The sequence below is a fragment of the Cyprinodon tularosa genome, unplaced genomic scaffold (genome assembly GCF_016077235.1).
Source record: "Cyprinodon tularosa strain WSP-4 unplaced genomic scaffold, ASM1607723v1 ctg700, whole genome shotgun sequence".
In the NCBI taxonomy this organism is placed as follows: domain Eukaryota; kingdom Metazoa; phylum Chordata; class Actinopteri; order Cyprinodontiformes; family Cyprinodontidae; genus Cyprinodon; species Cyprinodon tularosa.
The window spans coordinates 329,812-352,421 of record NW_024039453.1 but is presented as its reverse complement, the minus strand read 5'-3'; the positions used below and the strand labels follow the sequence as shown (position 1 = coordinate 352,421).

General features: G+C 37.5%; 1 protein-coding gene across 2 annotated transcripts in view; it reads left to right on the top strand.

Moving 5' to 3' along the window:
- kcnb1 (potassium voltage-gated channel, Shab-related subfamily, member 1) overlaps positions 1-22,610 on the top strand; it is a 51,247-nt gene continuing 28,637 nt past the window's right edge. The window contains exons 1-2 of one of the 2 annotated variants that reach the window (XM_038268529.1): positions 1-152; positions 4,759-5,410. In XM_038268529.1, coding sequence (XP_038124457.1) covers positions 4,814-5,410 — 597 coding nt within the window. In that variant the 5' untranslated portion in view covers positions 1-152; positions 4,759-4,813. Of the gene's footprint in view, positions 425-4,758; positions 5,411-22,610 lie in introns of both variants that reach the window. The other variant, XM_038268528.1, reaches the window with a different exon arrangement.

The following is a 22,610-nucleotide window of genomic DNA, read 5'->3' as shown; positions in this document are numbered from 1 at the left end:
AGCCCAGCCTTGGATTGAGCAGCAGTGCATTCTCAATGATTGAGGACTCGGAGAAGGAAGAGTTAAACAGATGTGGAGAAGAGCTCGGAGCTGCCATGGATCCACCTTCACAGAGATGCGGTGCCTTCTCGCACAGCTGACTGGGAACACAGGTATTCCGTGTGAAGGAAGGGGGCTGTGTGTCGGCGTACTTGTTGATCTCCGGGCTCAAACAGCGCGGTGCGACATGCGGTCCGGGAAGCCGCCGGTTTGCGGTTCGAGTCGTGCTGAGGATCTTTCCTTGCCATGTCGGAGAGAGAGGACGGGGAGACGGGTTAAACCCTGACATTTGTAAACCAATATCGACGCCTCCTTTTTTTCTTTTTTGGCTTTTTCACGCCCATCATCTTCGCTTGTAGCTACGGATTGATTGATCACAGAGCTGGTACGTGCTGGTTTGATTCAGTGCATTATTACTACAACCCATCATGGTGTTTTTTTTAAGGCTCCAATCCATCTCCGGACTTTGCAACCTGTCAGTTGTTTTGTCTTTCCACTGTGTGAGCTGTCTGCAGCCCAGCTCCACTAATATTAAGCTTGCATGTTAAAAAATAGCAGAAAGACTTTGCACTTCTTTTAGACGCTTCCACCCCAGCTTATTTACATCCTTCGTGTAGCTACGCAGAATAGCCGCGTTTGCCCAAGAGGGAGTGGTGTTTTTCACCTGCTATATTGGAGCTTTAAAACTGCTGGAACAAGAGGGATCAAATAATTGTTTTGATCATGTTTAGCACAGGCTGTTACAGCGTGTTCTCAAGACGTCCTACATTTATAGCTTTCGCGTTAATATATATTTTGTACGTGATCATTTTTTTTACTTGTTATCTTGGCACAGTGGTCATTCCATATTGGGTTTTGGATGATAAAAAACTTTGTGTGACAGGAAATAAAGATCACACCAATAGGCCTGGTATATCGGGCTGTCATAAACACTAAATAGAGGCGTGCAGTGGGCTTGCAGGTGCCACGTCTACACTCATGAAAAACTAACAGGACATGTTTGACTCGATTAGAAAAAAAAAAGGTGTTTTATTTTCGGTCATCCCTCCTCTCCCCGGAGACGCAGGCTGCAAGCAGAAATTCACTTGGAAAACGGCGCTTCCCCAATGTTTCAGCACCTCTGGGCTGGACAGCGCTCACTCTGTTCTGTAGCATCCCAGCGTCCCACCCACAGCACTGCATGGGCGTCATTGGAGCAAAGAGCAAAAACTGCAACATGCCAACGAATAAATTAAACCAAGGAACCTAGAACCCCAGTGCGTGTCCTACATGCATGCATTTTTTCGTCTTTGAGATCTTTATACAATTATTTTCATAGCCAAAGCCATTTCTCACACTTTATGTACATAAACTTAAACGTTATGATCCTGTTTATATCATGAAAAATTTAGATTATTGTTATAATCCAAGTATCCAGGTATACATTTCTTCAGAAACAAAAACTAAATGTTTCAATCTGCAAGCTGGTAAAGCATGAGTCATCTGTACATGTGTTCAACTGCTTATTCTTTTTTTTTTTTTTTTTAGAAAAATATACTTTTCAAAAAAAGTGACCACCATGTTAGATTTCATTTGATTTGGTGTCAGAGAAAGCCAAAAGAAAAGATTTAAACTTAACTTTGTTGTGTAATTTCTGTCTTGCTGATTAACCTTGCTAATAAGGTGCTGGTGATTTAGTTGATATCATCAGGTTTCTTTTTAGTGACTGTTTGAGATTATGACAACAAAAACTAAGCCAGGGCTCTGTTTCTTGCATTGCTAATATGGGTGAGTCATCACAGTAATTCCCATCTGCTCACAAAGGCCTTTTTAGTTTATTCATGATGGGCTGTTTTAACTTGATTCAGAGTACAGGCTGATCCTACTGAAGAAAACTTTGGTGATGCTACATATGAACACATGTGCTCCACACATTTCCCTTAACTGTGAAGTTTTCCTTTTAACATACGTATAAACCCCATAATATTCAATTTCCTCTATTATTTTAGGTATTGGATTTTTTTCATATTTTCCCAAAAGAGCATAATTTCTTTCTGACTGCAGGTTTACTGGTGGCTACAACGGTTTCTGAGAGAATAGCATGGAAGGCAGATCTTTCAGTTTTTGGGCTTTTCTTTTGAAAACAAAGAAGCACCGAGACAGAACAGAGACCTGTCATAAAACTGTCCCTTTCGATAAAGCCTACAGTTAGAGTGACTTTAGTTATCCTGAACCTTTTCTGTAGCTATACTCTTATAAGCTTGGGCTACTTTAGGACTAATTTGACCATTTTCTCCCACACTATTGATCTAAAACCTCCAATTTTGCATTATTAGAAATTACTGCAATATTTATGTTCTCTATATTAATTTTCCTCATTGAAGCAAGCTCAGACCTGGGTTCTTTTCAGTTGTTTAACCTTCCTGGAGGGCTAGATGTTGGGCTACTGCTGTCAAGAACTTCTTGTTTTTATTGTATAGATAATTCACTTGGTCCTGTCTCTCAGTGGTTAACCCTTTCTCTTCTCTAGACATAGCCATGGCCTTAGTGTGACTAATTTTAAATATTACTGTGACTAATTTTAAATATTCTCTTACATCCTTAAGTCTTAAAGGCTGGGTCAGATGTGTTTCCCCTCTGGATGAAGATGAAGTCACTTTACGAGCTACTAATTAGAAAGCTATTAACTTTCAATTTTTTTCTTTTTAGAAGAAATTACTTGGGTCTGTGTTTTTTTGTGTGTGTGTGTGTGTGTGTGTGTGTGTGTGTGTGTGTGTTTGTGCACGCTCTGTCTGCACGCTCTGTTATGCAGGAGGTTTCTGTATGTTAAACTTGGCATACACGTACGATTTTTTCAATCGTTGCATGAGCTACAGCTCACATCCAATCTACCTGCTCACACTGCACGTTTAAAAACCACATTGGACTCAACCCCGGAGAGAGCTGGCACTACTGGGACTGATCTATCCGGAAGCCAAGCTACCGTAGTACAAGAGGAATATGAAGCTCACTAGAGTGAAACGTGCTGCCTTGGCAATTTTGTACTGAAAGCCCTAAAAAGAAAATGCGGCAACGTATTTGGACAAAGACATGGCTGAGCAAACGTGGCTACTACGGTCTGTCAATATTACAGAAAGAACTCAATTTCACTCACAGCCTCGCCATGCTTCTGTGTTTTCATCTGAGAGGAAGAAGAAGAAGAAGAGCCTTTGTTTGCACATGTGCACTGAGCGATTTGCCCACGACGGTCAACTGAAAAATCAAACATGTTTGGTTTTCTCCTGACCTAACGATTCCTGATCAGGAGGTGGTCGCGAGAGGCTGATCACCCCTCCTTACCCCCTGTATACTACGAGACGCATGATCAGGCTGAAAGTCGGGCTGATCGGAAAATTCTCGTTAGACTGGAAAGTCGCCCCAAAAATCGCACAGTGTAAGCCGGACTTAAAAGAGGAGTTTTTTCTTTCAACTGTCACTGCATGCATGCTTATAATGAAGGATTGCTGAAAAGGCAAAAACACAACACAAGTAACCATCCACCATTAAAAAAATTGTCATTCAAGAGGAGAAAATGTTTCAAGTCATTGATGTAATGCCAACTGCCAAACATTTTTATCAGTTTAAATGATAAACGGATATTGACTGCTTTTCTCTGCTTGAGTTGATTCAACTCAATTTATTTATCTTCTTTGTTGTAAAGTGCCTCGACACTTAACTGAATTGGCCTCTAAAGAGATTTAGGATTGTTGTAGTCTCATTAAGGATAAATTTAGATTTCTTCAATCATTGTGACTTTCTTTGCTCTTACTAGAAATCTACACGAACAAATAATGATAACATATTTAATAACAGTTTCAATTTAGATTATATTTTTCTTTCTATTTGGTATATTTGTTTCCTGTTTTTTATGCTTATTTATAATATTATTATGACATAAATACATAAGTATAAGTGTATAAATTGCATTGTATTGTAAACAATAATGAGCACCATCATGATAGAGGTGGAAATGCAATGACAGAACTACTGTCACTACTTCTATTAGTGATAATAATCATAATGTGCACCATGCATGACAAAGGAGAGGCTAGAGGCTGAGACTTTGGTTTCAGATTTACTGCTTTAGTCGTACCAAGAGTTGGCACAGAATATCAGATAGAACTCTAGCTGGAATTTCCTGCTTGATTGATGTTGGGTTGAGCTACTGTATGTGGCTAAAGAGTACTTCCAAAGTTATATAGATGTTCAAATGTTTGATTTATCTAATGGATTCTTGTAGACCTGGGGAATAAATTTATCATATGATAACATTTTCTCTCTTTTTTTTTTGTCTTTCACAAATTCACTTCTTGGGCTTCCATAGGTCAAAGTGACATCAGTTATTCACCTTTTGTATACATTTACATATACTGTAAATGTATACATATGGTTAAATGAAATAGTTCACTGCATAATACCACTAACATCTTTTACAGCTTGGTTTTAGTTGCACTTTGAATTTAGGTTAGCACCCAGAGAGTTTTAATTAAAGTGATTTAATAAACTGATTTGTCATTTTTCTTCATTAAACAACAGGATGAAAAATATCCTGACCTGCTAGGCGATTTCCAGAGATCTACACAAGATCTCATAGTCATGACTAGTTTTCCACAATGCGTTTATAGTCTAAGTAATGATTTGATACAGACTTTTTTTTTTTGCATGAAGAGTAATTGTACATTTTTATGTATTTTTTTTTAGACACTACAATGAAAGAAAAGAACATCAACAGTAGTCCATAGACCTGGCTGTTTGCATGCTTCCTCAACTCGAAATCATCATGGAAAAATCCTTGGATTTAAACAAAGCTGGCTCCCGGTCAACATCATCCCTTCCACCTGAGCCAGTGGACATCATCCGCAGTAAGTCCTGTTACCGCCGAGTCAGGCTGAATGTCGGAGGTCTCCCACATGAAGTCTTATGGCGAACCTTGGACCGCCTGCCACGGACTCGTTTGGGAAAACTGAGAGACTGCAACTCCCACGATTCTCTGATGGAGGTCTGTGATGACTACAACCTGGATGAGAATGAGTACTTCTTTGATCGACATCCAGGAGCCTTCACATCCATTCTGAACTTCTACCGCACGGGCAAGCTGCACATGATGGAGGAGATGTGTGCCCTGTCCTTCAGCCAGGAGCTCGATTACTGGGGCATCGATGAGATCTATCTAGAATCCTGCTGCCAGGCTAGATACCACCAGAAAAAGGAGCAGATGAACGAGGAGCTAAAGAGAGAGGCAGATAATATAAAAGATATAGAGGGAGAAGAATTTGACAACACCTGTTGTGCAGAAAAACGGAAGAAACTTTGGGATCTTCTGGAAAAGCCAAGCTCATCAGTCGCAGCAAAGGTAACTTGGAATTCCTTCTCATATCATTCTAATCCATGTTAAAGAAAACAAACTGACACATCTGCACAAACAGAAACAAGGGAATACGATATATCACAACACTTTTGTCAGTTTTTTATCCAATTAGTTTTTCTGGGGGCGACACTGGCGTTGGATGTAGGAGTTTGCCCTGAAATCGAAGAATTGATGGTTCAAGCCCCGACTCCGAGTTTCATTGTCGTTGTGTCTTTGAGCAAGACACTTCACCTGCATTGTTTACTGATGGTGTTCAGAGGGCCCGATGGCGCCAGTGTACAGCAGCCCCACTTCTGTCAGTGAGCCCAAGGGCTGCTGTGGCTACAATGTAGCTTGCCACCATCAGTGTGTGAGTGTGTGCGTGAATGGGTGAATGAATGTAGTGTAAAGCGCTTTGGTGAAGTCTCCTGACTTGAAAAATTGTGCTATATAAGTACATGCAATTTACCATTTACCATTCTGAGGTGAAATTACTTTCTGGCATTGCTTTCACATGCAGGGTTTATTGTTGAAAGTTTAGATTTGCATTAATCCACAAAAGTAATGACAATTGGTAGCAAAAGCCATACAATATTTGGCAGTTTAGAAGGTAATATGGTAAATCATTGATGGTTGGCTGATTTCAGTAAAAACAAATGAGGATGAGTGTGAGTATGCACATTACTATTCTTTGCTGTTATTTGAAGAATAGCATTGAAAATGTGGTTAATTTCAGTAGTATAATTCCCAAAATTAAATTCTCTTTTGATTATGATCTAAAACCAAAAATCAGTTTTTCAAGAAAATGGAATGGTACATAATGATAAAATAATTTTAAAAACTAAACATGGGATGTCTTTCACCCCTTCTAACAAAGAAAAATGGCTTGCAGAGTTGTGAATTAATAAGATCATCTAAAGGAGAATGGAAATAAAACTGAGGAATAGGGTAAAAGAATCCTTGAAGTAAAGTGTATTTAAAAGTTGACAAGAAGAGGATGATAGACACCGGACCCAGCAGTCCAGATCTGAAGCACCCTAGATTATGATAAACCCTTAGTGGTGCAATATTGCAGTGGCGATCTAATTCACGCAAAAGAACCCCAAACAAACTTTTAGCACAATTACTGTACAGTTTGTGGACCTGCTCTTCAACAGAGTGACATCTTGGTATTTAAAAGCCTTTTTTATTATTCTTGGCTAATGTTTATACTTTCTGAGTAACTGAATTTAGGCTTTTCAGGACTGTAAACTATAGTCATAGAAATACCTGAAATAAGCACATGTATCACCATGCAATTAATTTAAGTGATAGTTTATACATGACCCAAACAGAATGGCTGACTGTAATGGAAATCATTTGCTCTTCAAAACTAGGTTTTTAAATGAAGACAACTTGCAAGGTAATTACAGGAGACAGCACATGGCACATGGCAAGCATTAGGGAGTACACCAATAAAATAAAGTAAGGATGGAGAATGAGACTGGTTTCAGCTGAGCTTAATGAGGGAAAAGCTGTGGAATAGAGTCAAACAGGGAGACTGGTGGAGAGAAACAAATTAACAACAAACTATGGTAAAAACACAGATCCATGAGAAAAATAGCAAAATGCACAAAGAAGAGAACTTAAGAATTAGATAAGAAACTCTGCTGAAGAAAGGAACTATAATGCCAAAACCCCAGCAATGATAATTATCAACTGAATCATATAAGACCACGTTGATCATAATTATTATGACAATAAATTTATGATAATAAATTATTTAAAAAACAAACAAAATGGAAACCTCTCAAGATTCATGTTAATATGAATTTTTGGAACAAATTTACTGCAATAAATGACCTTTTCACAAATCTCAAATTTTCTTAGATGCTGAAAAAAATAGCGACATTTTATAAGAGCAGCACATTAGAACAGGGATAAAACCAATTTGTCTGCATTCACATTTAGTTTTTGGACCAACAGCATCTTAGAACTGAATTCTCAGTATCCAATAACATCCTTGCTAAAAATGGCGCCATTTTCCTCACAATGATTGGACTGTCTCCAACGTGGGTCTCAGAATAGTTACTCTTTAACAGTGTGGACTGTTTGCATCAACCCTTCATTCAAAATAAGAGTTGCGTACAACTTGTACACTCTTAATGAAGTAATATGTTCAAGAACTAATCGTAAATATTAGTTTCACTCTGATTATTTAACTTTTGAATTATTCTGGATTTGATGTGTGACTCTAAACATATTTTTGAAAGCAGGAAAAAAAAAACATCCTGCTAGCAAACTGTTTATGCACTTTAATGTGTTGGGGTGAAATAGTTGAATCCTGCTGCCAATACTGATGTTTACCAGTATCAGTGTGCTACATTGCCATGTTAGTTATATGCAGTTGCACAAGATTTTTCTCTTTGTCTTAATAAGATTGAGTAAGCTCTGCTGCTTTCAGACAGACATCCTCTCATCCTCAAAAAAACACTCCTCTGTTTTATATTTGATGTGAGTTCTTTTGCATGCTCTGAATTTACAATGTGCATGTAGGACATGTCTGACCTAAATGTGATTGAAATGCATTATAAACATGGTTCTACAGATGCATCAGTGTGTATGGCCGTCCTAAACTTGTTTTATGAAGCTAAGTATTACAATTTAGGAAAGAGCAGTTCCATAAGAATTCTAAGATCTGAGCAGCAGTTAGGGTTTTTTCTAACCCTGTGTTCTCAAAGAATGCACCATTACCCCTATAATTCAACACATATACTATACATATTAACTGTGGAACAAACACATCACTTGTAGGAAAGAATACAATAACAGAAAATCTGCAGAACCTCCTCTGCAAGTAGATTGATTTGTCATGGAACTTTTTTTTTATTACAATTTTCTTGAGCTCACAACCACCCACTAAATGTTAGGGATATCACATGTTCAACTTGAACATTCTCCACTGACAATGTTTCCATCTATTTGGTCTAAACATGCTCTGATTGCAATGCATTCTTTTGTAAAAGTTAGGGAAGGTTGCAGGAAATCAAGTGTGTCCAGCTCAATCGGGTAAGGGGTGTTCTATTTCAGGACAAATTGCGATCACTGATTATTACTTACATCATTTAGTAAAAGAAAATTTGATGAACCAGGTATAAATTGCAGGTATTTTATTCTAAAAATTCAATGACGCTGAGGAAGAAACCAAGCAGAGGAAAGTTCAAGAAAATAGAGCTTAACAAGGTCGTAAAGGATCAAGCAGAACCCAAAAACTAAAGACTAACACTACAACAAGAGTTTATACACAGAAAGGAAGGCACACACAACACAACACAAAAACTGAGTGTCAAACATTGTTTACAACAATTAACCACACAAGATAATCCATTGGTAAAACATAATGATAACTAAATTATAAACTCTAAGGAAAAAGGTTGAAAGACAAAAGTTTTTTTGTTTTTATAAATTTAAACAGAAATATCCTGGCCTTACTAAATTATCCCAAAGCTCTGTGGAAGAAACTGTTACCATCTAGAAACTTTCTCTAAAAGAACAAATACACAGTTAAATACAGCAGTGATTATTAAAGTTATTCATTTATTTATAATTTTCAGATTTTTTCAGAAGTTAAACAGCTTTTTAATTAAAATGACAACTAGGGCTGAAACAATTAATCAGATTAATCATGATTAATCCATTATTGAAATAATTATCAAATAAATTAGTAATTGATTAATCATTAACTGGAATATAGAGACTCTAAAGCATGCCTTTAACTGACAGAGAAACCCACTTAGACCAGTAAGTATACTAATATTGTAAAAAAAATATATCAAAATTTTGCATTTAGGATTAAAACAAAAAATTGTCTGTCAATATCTAGAACTATTCAAGGGGACAAGTTTGAGCTTCTCCTCGTTTAATTAGGTGAAATAACCTTCTTTAAGGAATCTTTGGCTATCCGATTAATAATCAAAATAATAATCGACAGATTAATCGATTTGCAAAATAATCGTTAATTGCAGCCCTACTGACAACACATGGCACATACCCCATTATATGTGGGGTATCACACAAATATGATAACCCATTTTTTAATGGGTTAAATTTTAAATGTTATTATTCTTATTGTTGTTGTTCTTGTTGATATTATTTTTACAAGCATATGCTGATAATCCCCTGATATAAACAGAAACCTGCATCATTGATAATGTAAACTCAGAAATTCTCACTCTCTGTTTTATAGTCAAAAAACTTATTATAAAATCTTAATTACCATCTCATCAAAACACAATATAAAAACCATTATCTGTATCTCCTGTAACAGTTATAACGAACCTTAATCAGCATGCTTTTATAAAATGAAGATGAATTCATGTCTTCCATACCTAACTATTGCTATGCTCACAGAAACACATGAAGATGTATAGCAGTAGCGACTGGTGGAGTTTTTTCCGGGGGGGCTATAAATTCAAAATAGATATATACCAAAAAACATTTAAAGGTACGCTAAGATATCACACCAGTATATTTATATTATATATATATATCCACATTGTCCTGTCAATCACCTGCAAAATGTCTGCACTGTTGCGGGAGGTGGTGAGCAAATGCACTTACTGTCAGCACCAGAGCGGTGCCCTGAGCTCTCCTAAACCTTTGCATTGAAGAGGACCTGCTGGACAACTTTTAAATAGAGTCACTGGGCAAAGATTTTTGCGCCCTGGGGCGGAAATACATCACCAATCAAACAAACATTTTTATCACGCTTTACTAGTCATTTAAGATTAAATATGTATCTTGCACATCTAAAAAATACATATTAATATATTTCAAAATATTTTAGATGTTAATTTTAAACTAAATTATAAAATTGTAAATATATATATATATTTTCTGTATGTCTCAATAAGGGTCATTGGGTGGGTGGGGCGGCGCCCTATGCACTCTCTATTGGCCAGTCGCCACTGTTGTATAGATTAGAAATAAATAGTGGCTTTATGATCGTGGCAGCGCCTCATGGCAGCGCCTCGTGGCTATGGCCAGTAACATCTCTTGACAGTTCCACAAAAAATGGCATTCAAAACGCTACAAACGAGGCATCGATCCTGCATCTACGACCACTAACGCCTGCTGGAGTTATGGTCACAAAATGTTTTAAATACAGCCACTCTTGACCGTTTAAAAAGCTGCGAAGGCTGCAGGGCTGGGCAAACAGCAAAGCTAAAGAGTAATCCCCACAGACCAACTCTACCATCAATCTTGCTCTCCAACGTACGCTTGTTGGATAACAAAATTGTTAATCTCCGACTTGAACTCCTTTCAAAAAAGGAGATATTTAACTGCTGTGTCATCACTCTGACTGAATCTTTGCTTCATCCAGCAATACCGGACAAGGCTATCACCCTGGAGGGTCTCATACTATACCGCACCGATAGAAACAAAGAACTCAGCGGTAAGACTTAGGGTGGCGGGCCACGTGCGTGCATCAACAACAGCTGGTGTAAAAATGCTAGACTGTTTCAACTTTCTGACTGTTATTAACTGCAGACTGTTCTATCTGCCCGGAGAGTTTAGTGTGCTTAGCATTACTGCTGTTTATGTAGCCCCAGCGCTAATACAAAAGAGGCCATGAAAACTCTATACAAGGCTATCTCCGAGCTTCAGTTTGCACACACAGAAGGGGTTTTCATCGTTGGTGGGGATTTTTACCAGGCTAACTTGAAGATTGTGCTCATTCATTTTTACCAGCATGTGGACTTTTTACCTTGGGCCGAAAACACTTTAGACCTGGTTTGCTCTAATATCAAAGATGCATTTAGTTTAGCACCCCACTTCCACCTCGAGTCATTAGATCACCTCTCTGTCATGCTAATCCCTGCATACAAGGGACAATGATCAGGACTACAGAAAGGAGGTGGAGCAGCTGGTGGACTGGTGCAGAGACAACAACCTGCAACTGAATGTGGAGAAAACTAAGAAGATCATCATCGACTTCTGGAAGAACCAGCCTAACCACACTCCACTACTCATCAACAGCTCAGCAGTAGAGGTGGTCAGCAGCTCCAAATTCCTGGGGGTGCACATCAGAGACAATCCATGCATACAAAGCCCCCCTTAATCAGGGCTAAACCAACGGTTAAAGAGGTCTGCGTAAGGTATGAGGGTGCCATGGAGAAACTCTAAGATTGTTTTGAAGGCTCTGACTGGAATATCTTCAAGGCTGCAGCAACCTATGACAACAAATTACATAGATAGATATAGATGAGTATGCCATGACTGTGTCAGCCTACATCAACAAATGCATTGAGGACGTTAGCATCAAAAAGAACATCACTAACCGAGCAAACCAACGACCCTTGATGTATGGGGAGATTCGAAAATCACTTAAATCACCAAACTCAGCTTTCAAGTCAGATCAGATCAGATGCTGCTTCCATCAAAATCCAGGGTTCTTTTCCATGACACCAGCAACACCAGGAGGATGTGTCAATGCATATCACAGACTACAACACACCCTCCCCCCCGGTATCACAGACAACCTCACCTGGACTGCGAACACCACTTCACTGGTCAAAAGGGCACAAAACCACATGTACTTCCAGCGGAGGACGAGGAGAGTCCACCTGCCCCCACCCATCCTTACAACCTTCTACAGAAGCACTATAGAGAGCGTTCTGATCAGCTGTCTCACTGTATGTTGTTGGGAATGCAACGCTACAGATTGGAAGAAGGTTAGGAAAGTAGTGAGAACTGCAGAGAAGATAATCGGGGATCAACAGATTCCAAAACAGATTCTTCCCCACTGCCATTAGTCTGCTGAATGTTGGAAAAAGAAAAGAAACAGAAAAGCCGAAATGTTGGGAAAAACTTTAAATCATATCTTTTCGCTTTAAGAAATAGAAATGTCTTTACAGGTGTACAGAACGAAAATTCAATTTGTATACACCCTGTGTGTACATAATGACAATAAAGTTTGTTTAAGTCTAAGTCTTGCCAGAGAAAAACATAATAATTACTAGCATTAGTCACAAAAAAATATGTGTTCACTTTTCAAAAACTGTTTTCCATATTTTCCATAAACGAAAGACAGTTTCGTCATATAATTACTGTGTGTCACATTTTGTAACATACAGTAAAGTCAGGACAAAAAAAAGTTTAGCTGGTAGGTGAGTGTAGCTCATGACTCATTAAGTTATTGTGTGATTAGGAGTCAGTTCATGTTTGAGTGTTTTTTGATTGATGAATATAAAATATTGATATATTGCTATTTTCTGATATAAAGCATAGCAAGGTTAAATCAAGTCTCAGCAATTTCTTACAGTCATACATTGATTGCACTATTTGCACAATAACTCTTTATCTGATTCCTCATATCAGATGTGCTTCCCCTTAGTGTAGAGAAGATGTGTTTTGCCCTCAGAAGGCCATTTAGTACAAACATTTAACCACAACCTTTGCTGCAGTTGGAACCAAAGAAAAAAAGCATAGATATTTATGTGGAATCAAATAGCAAGTAGTTTCCAGAATGTTTTTTTGGTTTTTTTCAGGGCAAATGTTATATATCCTTATTCCCTACAACATGTATTATAGAGGATATGGAAATTAAACAATGTGCAATTTTTCCTAACTAATGTTCATCCCTAAGGATTCAGGAGGTCTGACTGCTTTTAGTCATAAACAAACTGATATAACTGCTGCATCTCTGTGAGGGGAACATTTTCAGAGGAATCAAAGAAATGCAAAATAAATTTTTATTGTGTTACACTGAAGGAAATTATGTAGTCTAAAAAAGGAAATGACCACCTCAAGTCCACCGTTCATCGCCCTCTCAGTTCTCACATTCTCATGCCTTGAGTTTAGTTAAAATATCAGTGAACAGCACTTTTAGGAGCTTAAGAAAGGAAGAGCACAGATTATCTTATCTGAACAATGATCCCGGTTTCCTTTGCAAAGTGTTTTTTGGAAATCGTAATCTCATTATCTACTCATTGATAAACACATTAAATGTATGCACGTTGGGCCACTAAGTCATATTAGTATTAGTATTACAACTGGTTTTCACATAAAGATTCTTTAATCATTTTTCATACTTCAGGATCACAGAAGGGTTGGTGCCTATCTCTACTTCAAACAGCAATTTAGAGACATTGAATAAAGGGGTTTAAACCCAGGTTCTTCTTGCTGAAAGGCAACAGTGGTACAAGCTGCACCACTGTACAGCCTTGCAGTTGCACAATCATACAAAAAGATGTAAAAACATGTCTTTAATTTGAGTTTATATATTAAATTTTGTATTTAAAATGTACATAAAGAAGATCAGATTAGTAAGGGTGCAATAGTATATAGTTGTGCTAAAAAATATCCAATAGAGTCATGTTGTTTTGGTACACGTGTGGCACACAAGGGTTTTACACACAACACATGCTGAGTATGCAGAACTAAGTGTGCCATACAACAATCTGTTAGCAACTTTGAAAAGTAAATCCTAAACAAAATGTAGAGAGACTCCCAGATGTCCCCAAACTCCTTAATTTAAAAACACAAAGGCTTTTATTGTGAAGGGAAGCATACTGACCAGGCAACAAGATAATATACTGTATATTTGCCCAAGTTTACAACAGCTGTAATTGTCACAAAAAGGACTTGATGAGAACAGGTATTCAACTTGCCACCACTTACACAAAGTAGAAGAGTAAAGGAGGTGAACAGAAATATTCAAAACTCGCTGACAAATGCTAGAACAAAGCCTCTTCTGTTCATTCATTGCAAATGTAAATATGTGCCGTTTAGCAAATGCTACTAGGACATGAAGGAACTGTGTGCTGTGGTTAGATAAGACTAAGGGCCGGATCTATCAAAGGTTTGCGTGTATTAAAACGTGAGCTATTTCACTGCGCACGCTAAAAAATTTACAAACTGATCTATCAACAGCGTGCTAAAAGCATTTGGTCTTCAAAACGTGCTAAATAGCGCCTCTTATCCATTTAGTACTTTTTCTGCAATGAATATGCAATATGGGGCGTTTACACGCAAAAGTGCGTCTTGTGGGAGGAGAACATGTAAATATATTAATTTAGCACTCGCAAAGTGATTTATCAAACTTGAACGCAATTTTGCTAACGGTATCTGACTCTATATTTAACACGTTTCAAAAGAAGGTGCAAATGGTCTGTATGCGTAATTGCGCACACATGGCAGCGGTTATTGTCGCAAGAAGGAGACATGGAAATGAAGCAAGGAGACGCAGAGAACGCATTTTTTCACTCCGTGTGAATATTTTTGCAATGAACGAGGAAACGATCATCAAAACATATCGTTTATCCAGCATTGCCATTTTGGAGCTGTTGGGGGAACTCCGAATGGATTTGGAGCCAGCCACAAGGAGGACCCACGCAATACCAGATATCACTAAACTCCTTGCAACATTGCACTTTTTTGCATCTGGGTCATTCCAGCGTACGGTTGCAGCGAGAGCTGGGATCTCCCAATCTCGTTTTTTCAGAAGTGCTGTCCGACGGGGTCGGGGTTCTCCCCCTGCGCCTGTGGAGCAACGTGCCAAATGCTGCGGGGATCTCATCCACAGTCACAGGCCAATACAAAACACCTGTTTTTTTTTTTGTTTTTTTTTACTGCAGCACATACCACCTTAGGGAATAAAGGTTGCCAATTTATAAAAAAAAAAAAATATATATATATATATATATATATATATATATATATATATATATATATATATATATATATATATATATATATATATATATATATATATATATATATATATTTACTTATTTATTTTTTTTGTTGGGGGTCACTGTAAGATTTAAATTTCTTAATGCACTAGTTTGTACAGACTACAAACTACTTTGCCGCAAACCACAAAACACGCAAAACCATCATTTAAATAGGGCGTCTCCAACAGTTTTGCACCTTCCACCAGTTACGCAATCACTCTTGTTAAATCACCCGCAAACCATGGTTCAGCCCCTCGCGCAAAATTCCAGTTTGCGAGCGCAAATTACTGCACGCAAAATTGGATCTTGATAAATCCGGCCCTAAGACTGAGCTTTTGGTAGCAAACAATGCAGGTGGGTTTGGGGTTAAACAAAAGATGAAATTTAACTCCTCTCATGCCTTTAGTTCAGTATAATGGATGATCTCTGATTTCTCTTTAAAAGGCCTTAAAAATGGTGCATAGGGTTATTAACTCTGAAATACCAGGGCAATTCCTCTTCTATAAAGAAATGAATCATTACAAGGTCTTTTCGTAAGATAACAATCCAAATGGCTGATGAGTTGAAGGTGTTGTGATAAATGTAAAAATAGATATTGGTTAATGTAAAACTTCTCAAGCTTTGGTTAGTTTAAGATTATGCCTCTGGAAAAAAAAAATGCTTTTTAGATTTTAAGCAGAGATATCTGAAAATATGACCAAAACTGTAATATTACATCAAGTTTTTATTCTTGGCTTAAAGTGAGGTCGCCCTGCCTCATCCTACCACATAAACAGAGCAATCTCCATTGGACAAGAAACCGTGTTTATCAATTCCTAATTAGCTTAAAAGGGCAACATGAAACCACAGACCACGCTACTAAAAGCATTGATAGGGGTTCATGTGTTGTCTTAGGTATTTTTAATAGGCAACTGTGGGTTTGTTGAGTGGTCCAGCTGCAACCACAGACTCTGTGTTAGATCATCAATTATCCTGGTCCAGAGAAGGGAATGCAGCAGCCCGTAAATAGATAGTGGATGGAAGAGGTGCACAGAACAAAAACTGTCACCAAGCAACAAAAGTAAAAAGTATCATCACTGATGTAGCGGGTATTGAACATCAGTCTATTTATTTTGAAACCTGGGGGGGGGGGGGGGGGGGGGGGGGGCGGTCTATGTATGTAGGTAACCTTCTATTTTCTTATGCTTTAATGACTAACAGCAGGAAGGTGAGTAGAAGCTCTGATATTTGTCAAGATTGTCAGGGACAACAATGCTGCCATTTTTGTTTAGCTTCGTCTTTCATTTCGATCACTGGATCATATCTTCCGTTCCTTTTTTTTTTCTGCAGGCTTCTCTGCCATACCTCTGACTAAATGTCAGGAAAATGTCACATTAATCATTCTCCAAGAGACTCTGGGTCTAAGTTGAAGCCCCCCAGACCCCCTCCTCCCTCTCTGTTTGTTTTCTTTGTAAGTGGCTTTGCCGTGGATTCCCGCTGGCTTAATTCAGATTTGAGTCACCATAAAATAAGATTGTCTTTGACCGCTGGCACTGCCCTGCTGAAGAGCTACCCTGCCATGGGGAAAAGTCTTTTCCGCTATGCTTTTTTGCATGCAATGTAATGTCTGACTTCTCTTTTACTAATAACAAAGACAACATATTCTTCACACTGGATTATTGGGTATATAAACTTATGTACATTTCTTTCTAATACCTGCCTATTATCACTGTTAACTTTTTGCAGAGTAGTTATAATTATTTTTAAAATACCGTTTAAATTGACAAAAAACAAAATGGAACAACTTGTATAATCTACTGTAGGTGGCTCACAGTACAGATGCAGATTCAACCAAGGCACAGATAATAACAATAGGATATAAGAAAAAAAATAAAAGCAGGATCAAATGTCTTACAAAGACTTTAGTAAAATAGTCAACAAACAATAACAAACCAATTCCCACTGTGATCTGACTAATAGTTGAATCTCCAGTGCATAATAATTTCATTTTACTGACAGAAATGTAATATGTTATTCATAAATATATTATCTATCATCTTCTATGAACTAAGTCTCAAACTTTATCTTGGTGTCATATTTGATCAGGACCTGTCATTTAAATCCCATCTCAAAGAGGTTTCTAGAATTTCCTTCTTTCATCTGCGGAATATTGCACAAATTTGAAATATCCTGTCCAGGGGTGATGCTGAGAAACTAGTCCATGCATTAGTTACTTCAAGGGTGGACTATTGTAGGTCTTTACTATCAGGAAGTCCACAAACTATAGTTAAAAGACTTCAGCTGATCCACAATGCTGCAGCCAGAGTTCTGATGAAAATTAAAAAGAGAGATCATATCTCTCCTATCCTGGCTTCTCTTCATTGGCTTCGTGTTAAATCCAGAGTAGAATTTCAAATCCTCCTTTTCACATATAAAGCCTTATATGGCCAGTTCCATCTTATATCAGAAATATTAGAGTTACTTATGTTCCTAACAGAGCACTTCGCTCTGAATCTGCAGGTTTACTAGTGGGTCCTACAGTTTCTAAAAGTAGAATGGGAGGCAGATCTTTTAGTTATCAGGCTCCTCTTCTGTGGAACCAACTACCAGTTTCAGTCCACAAGGCAGACACCCTGTCTACTTTTAAGGGTAGGCTTAAAACTTTCCTTTTTGATCAAGCTTATAGTTAAGAGTGGCTCATGTTATCCAGTGCTATCTCTATAGTTACAGTATGCTGCTATAGGCGTAGACCGCTGGAGGACATAGGAACCTTTTTTCATCATTCTGCTTCATTCTATCTCCATTCTCCCACTCAGCAGAATTTGTTAGTTAAATCTCTAACGTTATTTTCTCTGCTTTTTATAATAGTAGCTTTATCTGGTCTGTTCCTTTTCTGCTGTGACACCATCCTGGAGAGAAATATCATCTGTGCTGCTGCCATCAAAACCTTTGTTCATAGATGTTGGAACTCGGCCTGTTTTTCAGTATAGTCCTGTTTCTCAGACTGTGACTGGCTGGATGTGCTCTCTTCATCCTCTGACATGGGAGCTGAGCCTGGTTCTGCTTGAGGTTTCTTACTGTTAAGAAGGAGTTTTTCCTCTCCACTATCACTAAAAGCATGCTTGCTGTGAGGGATTATCTACGACTCAATGAGTTAATGCAAGCAGCTCCTTTGATAGAAAACTTTGAATTCATTTGACTGTATGATCTGGTGGAATTGTAAAGTGCCTTGAGATGACGTGTTGTGAATTGCAGCTATATAAATAAACGGTTGAATTCAATTGAATTCAATTTATATTTGTTTTCCCTTAGAAAATGCTATTTATAATTATATAGGAGTGAGTCTCACATTTATGGAGGCAGACATCTTTGGCTATGGCAGCACAGAGCTGAGAAACTAGTGAATGAAGACATCACTATTACGCTTGGATGTGACTGTGGCAAGTTGGCTTGTATATAATATATCCTATGCGGTCTAATAAAACACCATTTCTAAAATTATCTATGTAAACAAACCTCCTCATCACTTGCCCAGATGGCTGATGCAAATGTTGCAAAAGCCATTTTGTACGACAACAGCCTCTGTATTGTTGGGGGGGTTGAAAAGGTTGGAGGAGCGGTTCATGTTGCTGCAGTCTGACCAACAGATGTTACTGAAAATTACACACTGTAGCGTTAATGGCAACTTGCTCCATGATTTTGGAGCCACAAATAAAAAAGCCAGATCTTCAGCTTCAACCTTTATTTTGGTACAAACAATGATAGCAGTTTCTTTGTTGAAAGTAAAGAAAATGTATTGTGCCTTGAAAAATCATAAATAACAAACGGATTAAATAATTACATAACTCTGAAAAGGTTTGTATTTGCATTCTGTTCAATTTAAGCTATATAATCTGCAAAAACACCTTTGTTTTAATCACAGGACCTCCAACTTTCAATACCACAATATTATTTAATGGGTTCCCTTATCCTTCTGTGTGAAATAATTTGAGCTTTCTAAGATTCTAAGTTGAAATATATATTTTTTTAGATTCCTAGACTGACTTAGTCTCATTGGTTTATCTTTGAAGATAGTTCTGTGTCAAGACCAATGTCTCTGCTTAGGGAAAACATACCCATAGCATAAAGATGTCAGTTACAGTGGGAATTATATGTTCAGTGTTATGTGGTATATGAGCTAATTTTCTCCTACCAGAGTGTTTTTCTTCTTCTTGAAAATTTTCAGGTTTGCACAGGCCTCAACAGAGACCTACTGTATATGGTTTAATACAAACTCTCAACAGCACTGTTTATGAATTTCTATTACCAATAGGTTTCTCCTTAACTTTCTTTCCTAAAGGCTAAATTTATGAATGTGACAATGAGGCAACTCCAAAGTTACCATGAGCCTATTGGCTGTTCCTCTAATCAAAGCTCTTTTTGCTTACAGTTTAGTTGAGTTTGGGGTGGTGTTTTCTAATCTGCTTAAAAATTATTTACATATTTATTTCTAACCAATTTATAAAACCCCACATCATTTATCTTCTATTTTACAATGATGTTGTGCTTTAAGTTGGTGTGTCACAATACAGCAAGAAGTACATCATATAAAAAAATGAAAACTTCTAGAAGGGTTTAATTTTAATTGTTTTATCAAACAAAGCCAAACCTTAAATTGAATCTCTCTGCGATTTGTTGTCCTGCAGCATCTACAAAGGAGAAAATGCAATTTCTTATTCTTTTCAGCTAATGTGTCTCAGAAGGCGGGCAGCAAATTCCAATTATGCTCCTTCATGTCAAACTGAAGATGACATATATGGTTTGACCCTATTCATAAATCAGTCTGCAACGTAATCCCTGACACAAAGCCACAAGATAAAAATGTATCACTGTTTCTGACAAGCTGTGTAGTCACCTCAGGTCAGATGATATATTATAGTGAGCCATAAAACAAACAAGACAAGAAGGCAAGTTTGAGACATAGGCTCTTTATTCTAGATATGCTTATAGAACAAATTAATTGTTTCTGCAGAAGTACATAAAATGCACTCCACATTTATAGGCACCAATGAAAAATAGCTACTATAATATATGAACAAATCTATCCTTTATTGCAGTCATATAATCTTAATAATTCATTGTAGAAAATCACCAAAACCCCCATTTTAATTGTATAATAATTATCATCTACTATTCTAAACTAGCGAGATTGTTTCAGAACTTCTAATAAGTCTTGGCTTTCTGTGTCATTAAGGCACAGTACATATGTGATGTAACATACAACCGTTTCACTGAGCCATTCTGAAAATTGTGAAAAGCAAAAAAAACTCCAGCAAAAATCATTCTGAGAATGGTTACAAGAAAATAGCTAGTTATTTTGATTGTAATTTATTATTAGATATAATGCAAAAAATATAGAGTGCTATGTTTTCATTCTTCAGTCTTCATTCAACTCTGGCACGCTGCTCCCTCTTAAAGAAATATTCTTTTAGAAATCATCATCTATGCTTGTATGTCCTTTCATTTTCTCCAGTGTTTTTTTTTATAACTTTTATTAATAAAAAGTACCTTGATAATCCGCAGGTAATAACAAAACATTTCCAAAAGACTCTTTAAAAACACATATTACTACTTAATACCTTTGAACTTGCAGCCAGGTAATTTTAAATAGTTTCCTTCAAAAAGTGACATATTTTGGTCTTTGTCCAAAGGTCAACTTTTAATCTTTTATCTTGTAAATATATGTATTGACTGGGAACGTCAGATCAGCTGACAACAGACTGTTTACTCCTCAAACCTACTAAAACACCAATGGGTGTCGCCATTCTTCAATAGTAACACCTTGATTGTGCAGTACGCTACCACTGTTGTTAGGATTCAGTGAAATCATTGATTCATTTAAAAAAGTAGCTGTAGTAGTTTTTGAATCCACCCAAACTGTGGAGCCCATGGCATAGCTATGTTTCTGTCAATAAAACAAATCTCTGTTATTGAAATATGTGTTTGAGAGACAAAGGTCCAACAGGTGCTAAATCTGTTATCTTGTCTTTTAAAGATTCTTCATGCTCCAGTTGTGTCTGAACAGAGATTACTGCCTCTGATGAATGCATGTGAAAAGAGAGGTTACATAGAAATAAACAATGATTTCATCTGGTGCCAAGGGCCAGCCTTTGATAATAAAGCGTGCAGTGATTTGTATGTGGTTTGAAATGGTTACAACCAGTGGAGCCAAAATAGTTGCAAGATGTTTTGTAATATTTTTTGTAACAGAGTTAATGATGCTGACAGTGTGTCTGAATGGGACCCCTTCCTTGTGTATTTTCCTGAGGCCTATATGCATGATATGTCCTCCCCTGGATACAGTGTATAATAGAGAGCATGACTGATGTTTTTCTCTCTTCCCAGCTTCTGGAGACAGCCTGTTATTTTCTTTTTGTAGTTATTCCCTTTTTTAGGTTGTCTTAGGTGTTACCGTTGAGTAGTAGATGCATTATTTGTGTTGATAACAACCACAGTACATCTATCTTTGGCTGCTGGTAAAATGGTGATGTCACAGTCTTTGCTGAGAGTGGTACACAACATTTTTTCCTGTGTTGCCATGTTTGAAGGGGGCAGCCTTGCACTAGGTTTGCCTCTGCCATGTTGTCACCAATGATGGCTGATTCAGTGGCAGTGATGAGTTCTGTCACCAGAAGTCCTTAGGGTTTTATATGAAGTTCAGACCCTTGGTCAAAACATTCAGCTCTTACTGGGTGAGCTATCTGCTAGAAAAATTTTTTACCCACTGGTTCTGGGTAACTTCTCACCTCATTCCTTCTCTATTTACTCCTTTTTACTACAAGAGAATGGAATTTCTGCTTTTGTCTTTATTTGTTCTTAGAGTGTTGGGTGAACTATGCCTTTTCTGTGAAACAGATCACCATTTCCAGAAATGCTAGTGGGAGATGCTCTGATAGTTGGACCTGGATTTTTTATATTTTTTTTCTTTAGTGTGAGGGCGCATCAGGAGTGAATTCAAATGTCTTACTTTGCTCAGGAGCTGGCTTTGATCTCCCAAAACGATCTCTTCCACTTGGTGCTGTTTCATAATTAACTTAAGGCATATTCTGTTTGGAAACTGTTTTTGTTGTCTGCATCTTAGACTTAACCAGTGGCAGTTTCTGTAAACTTCAAGCTTTCTGGAAATAAGCCCATACTCCTACACCAACATGAGGTTATAATTCCCCAATTGTAATGCAAATTGCCAGTGAAAAATATCTGTGATATTTCTGAAAATGTTTCGACACCTACCCAAAAAAAAATCTATCAGTTCATACTAGAGCAGTTAGAGCACTAATGTTTTTAAGCATCTGGAATCCCATCTTCCTTAGCACATTCCAAATCAATGAGCCTTCCTTCAATCTAGTGGGTCTTTGGAGTCTCTTGTTCTGTATGGGTTTTGTGTTTGGCCATTTGAATCATATCCTTTTCTGAATAAGTTCCAGGACAAAATTGTGTATGTTGTGGAAGCTTAAAGCTGCAGTCTGTAACAT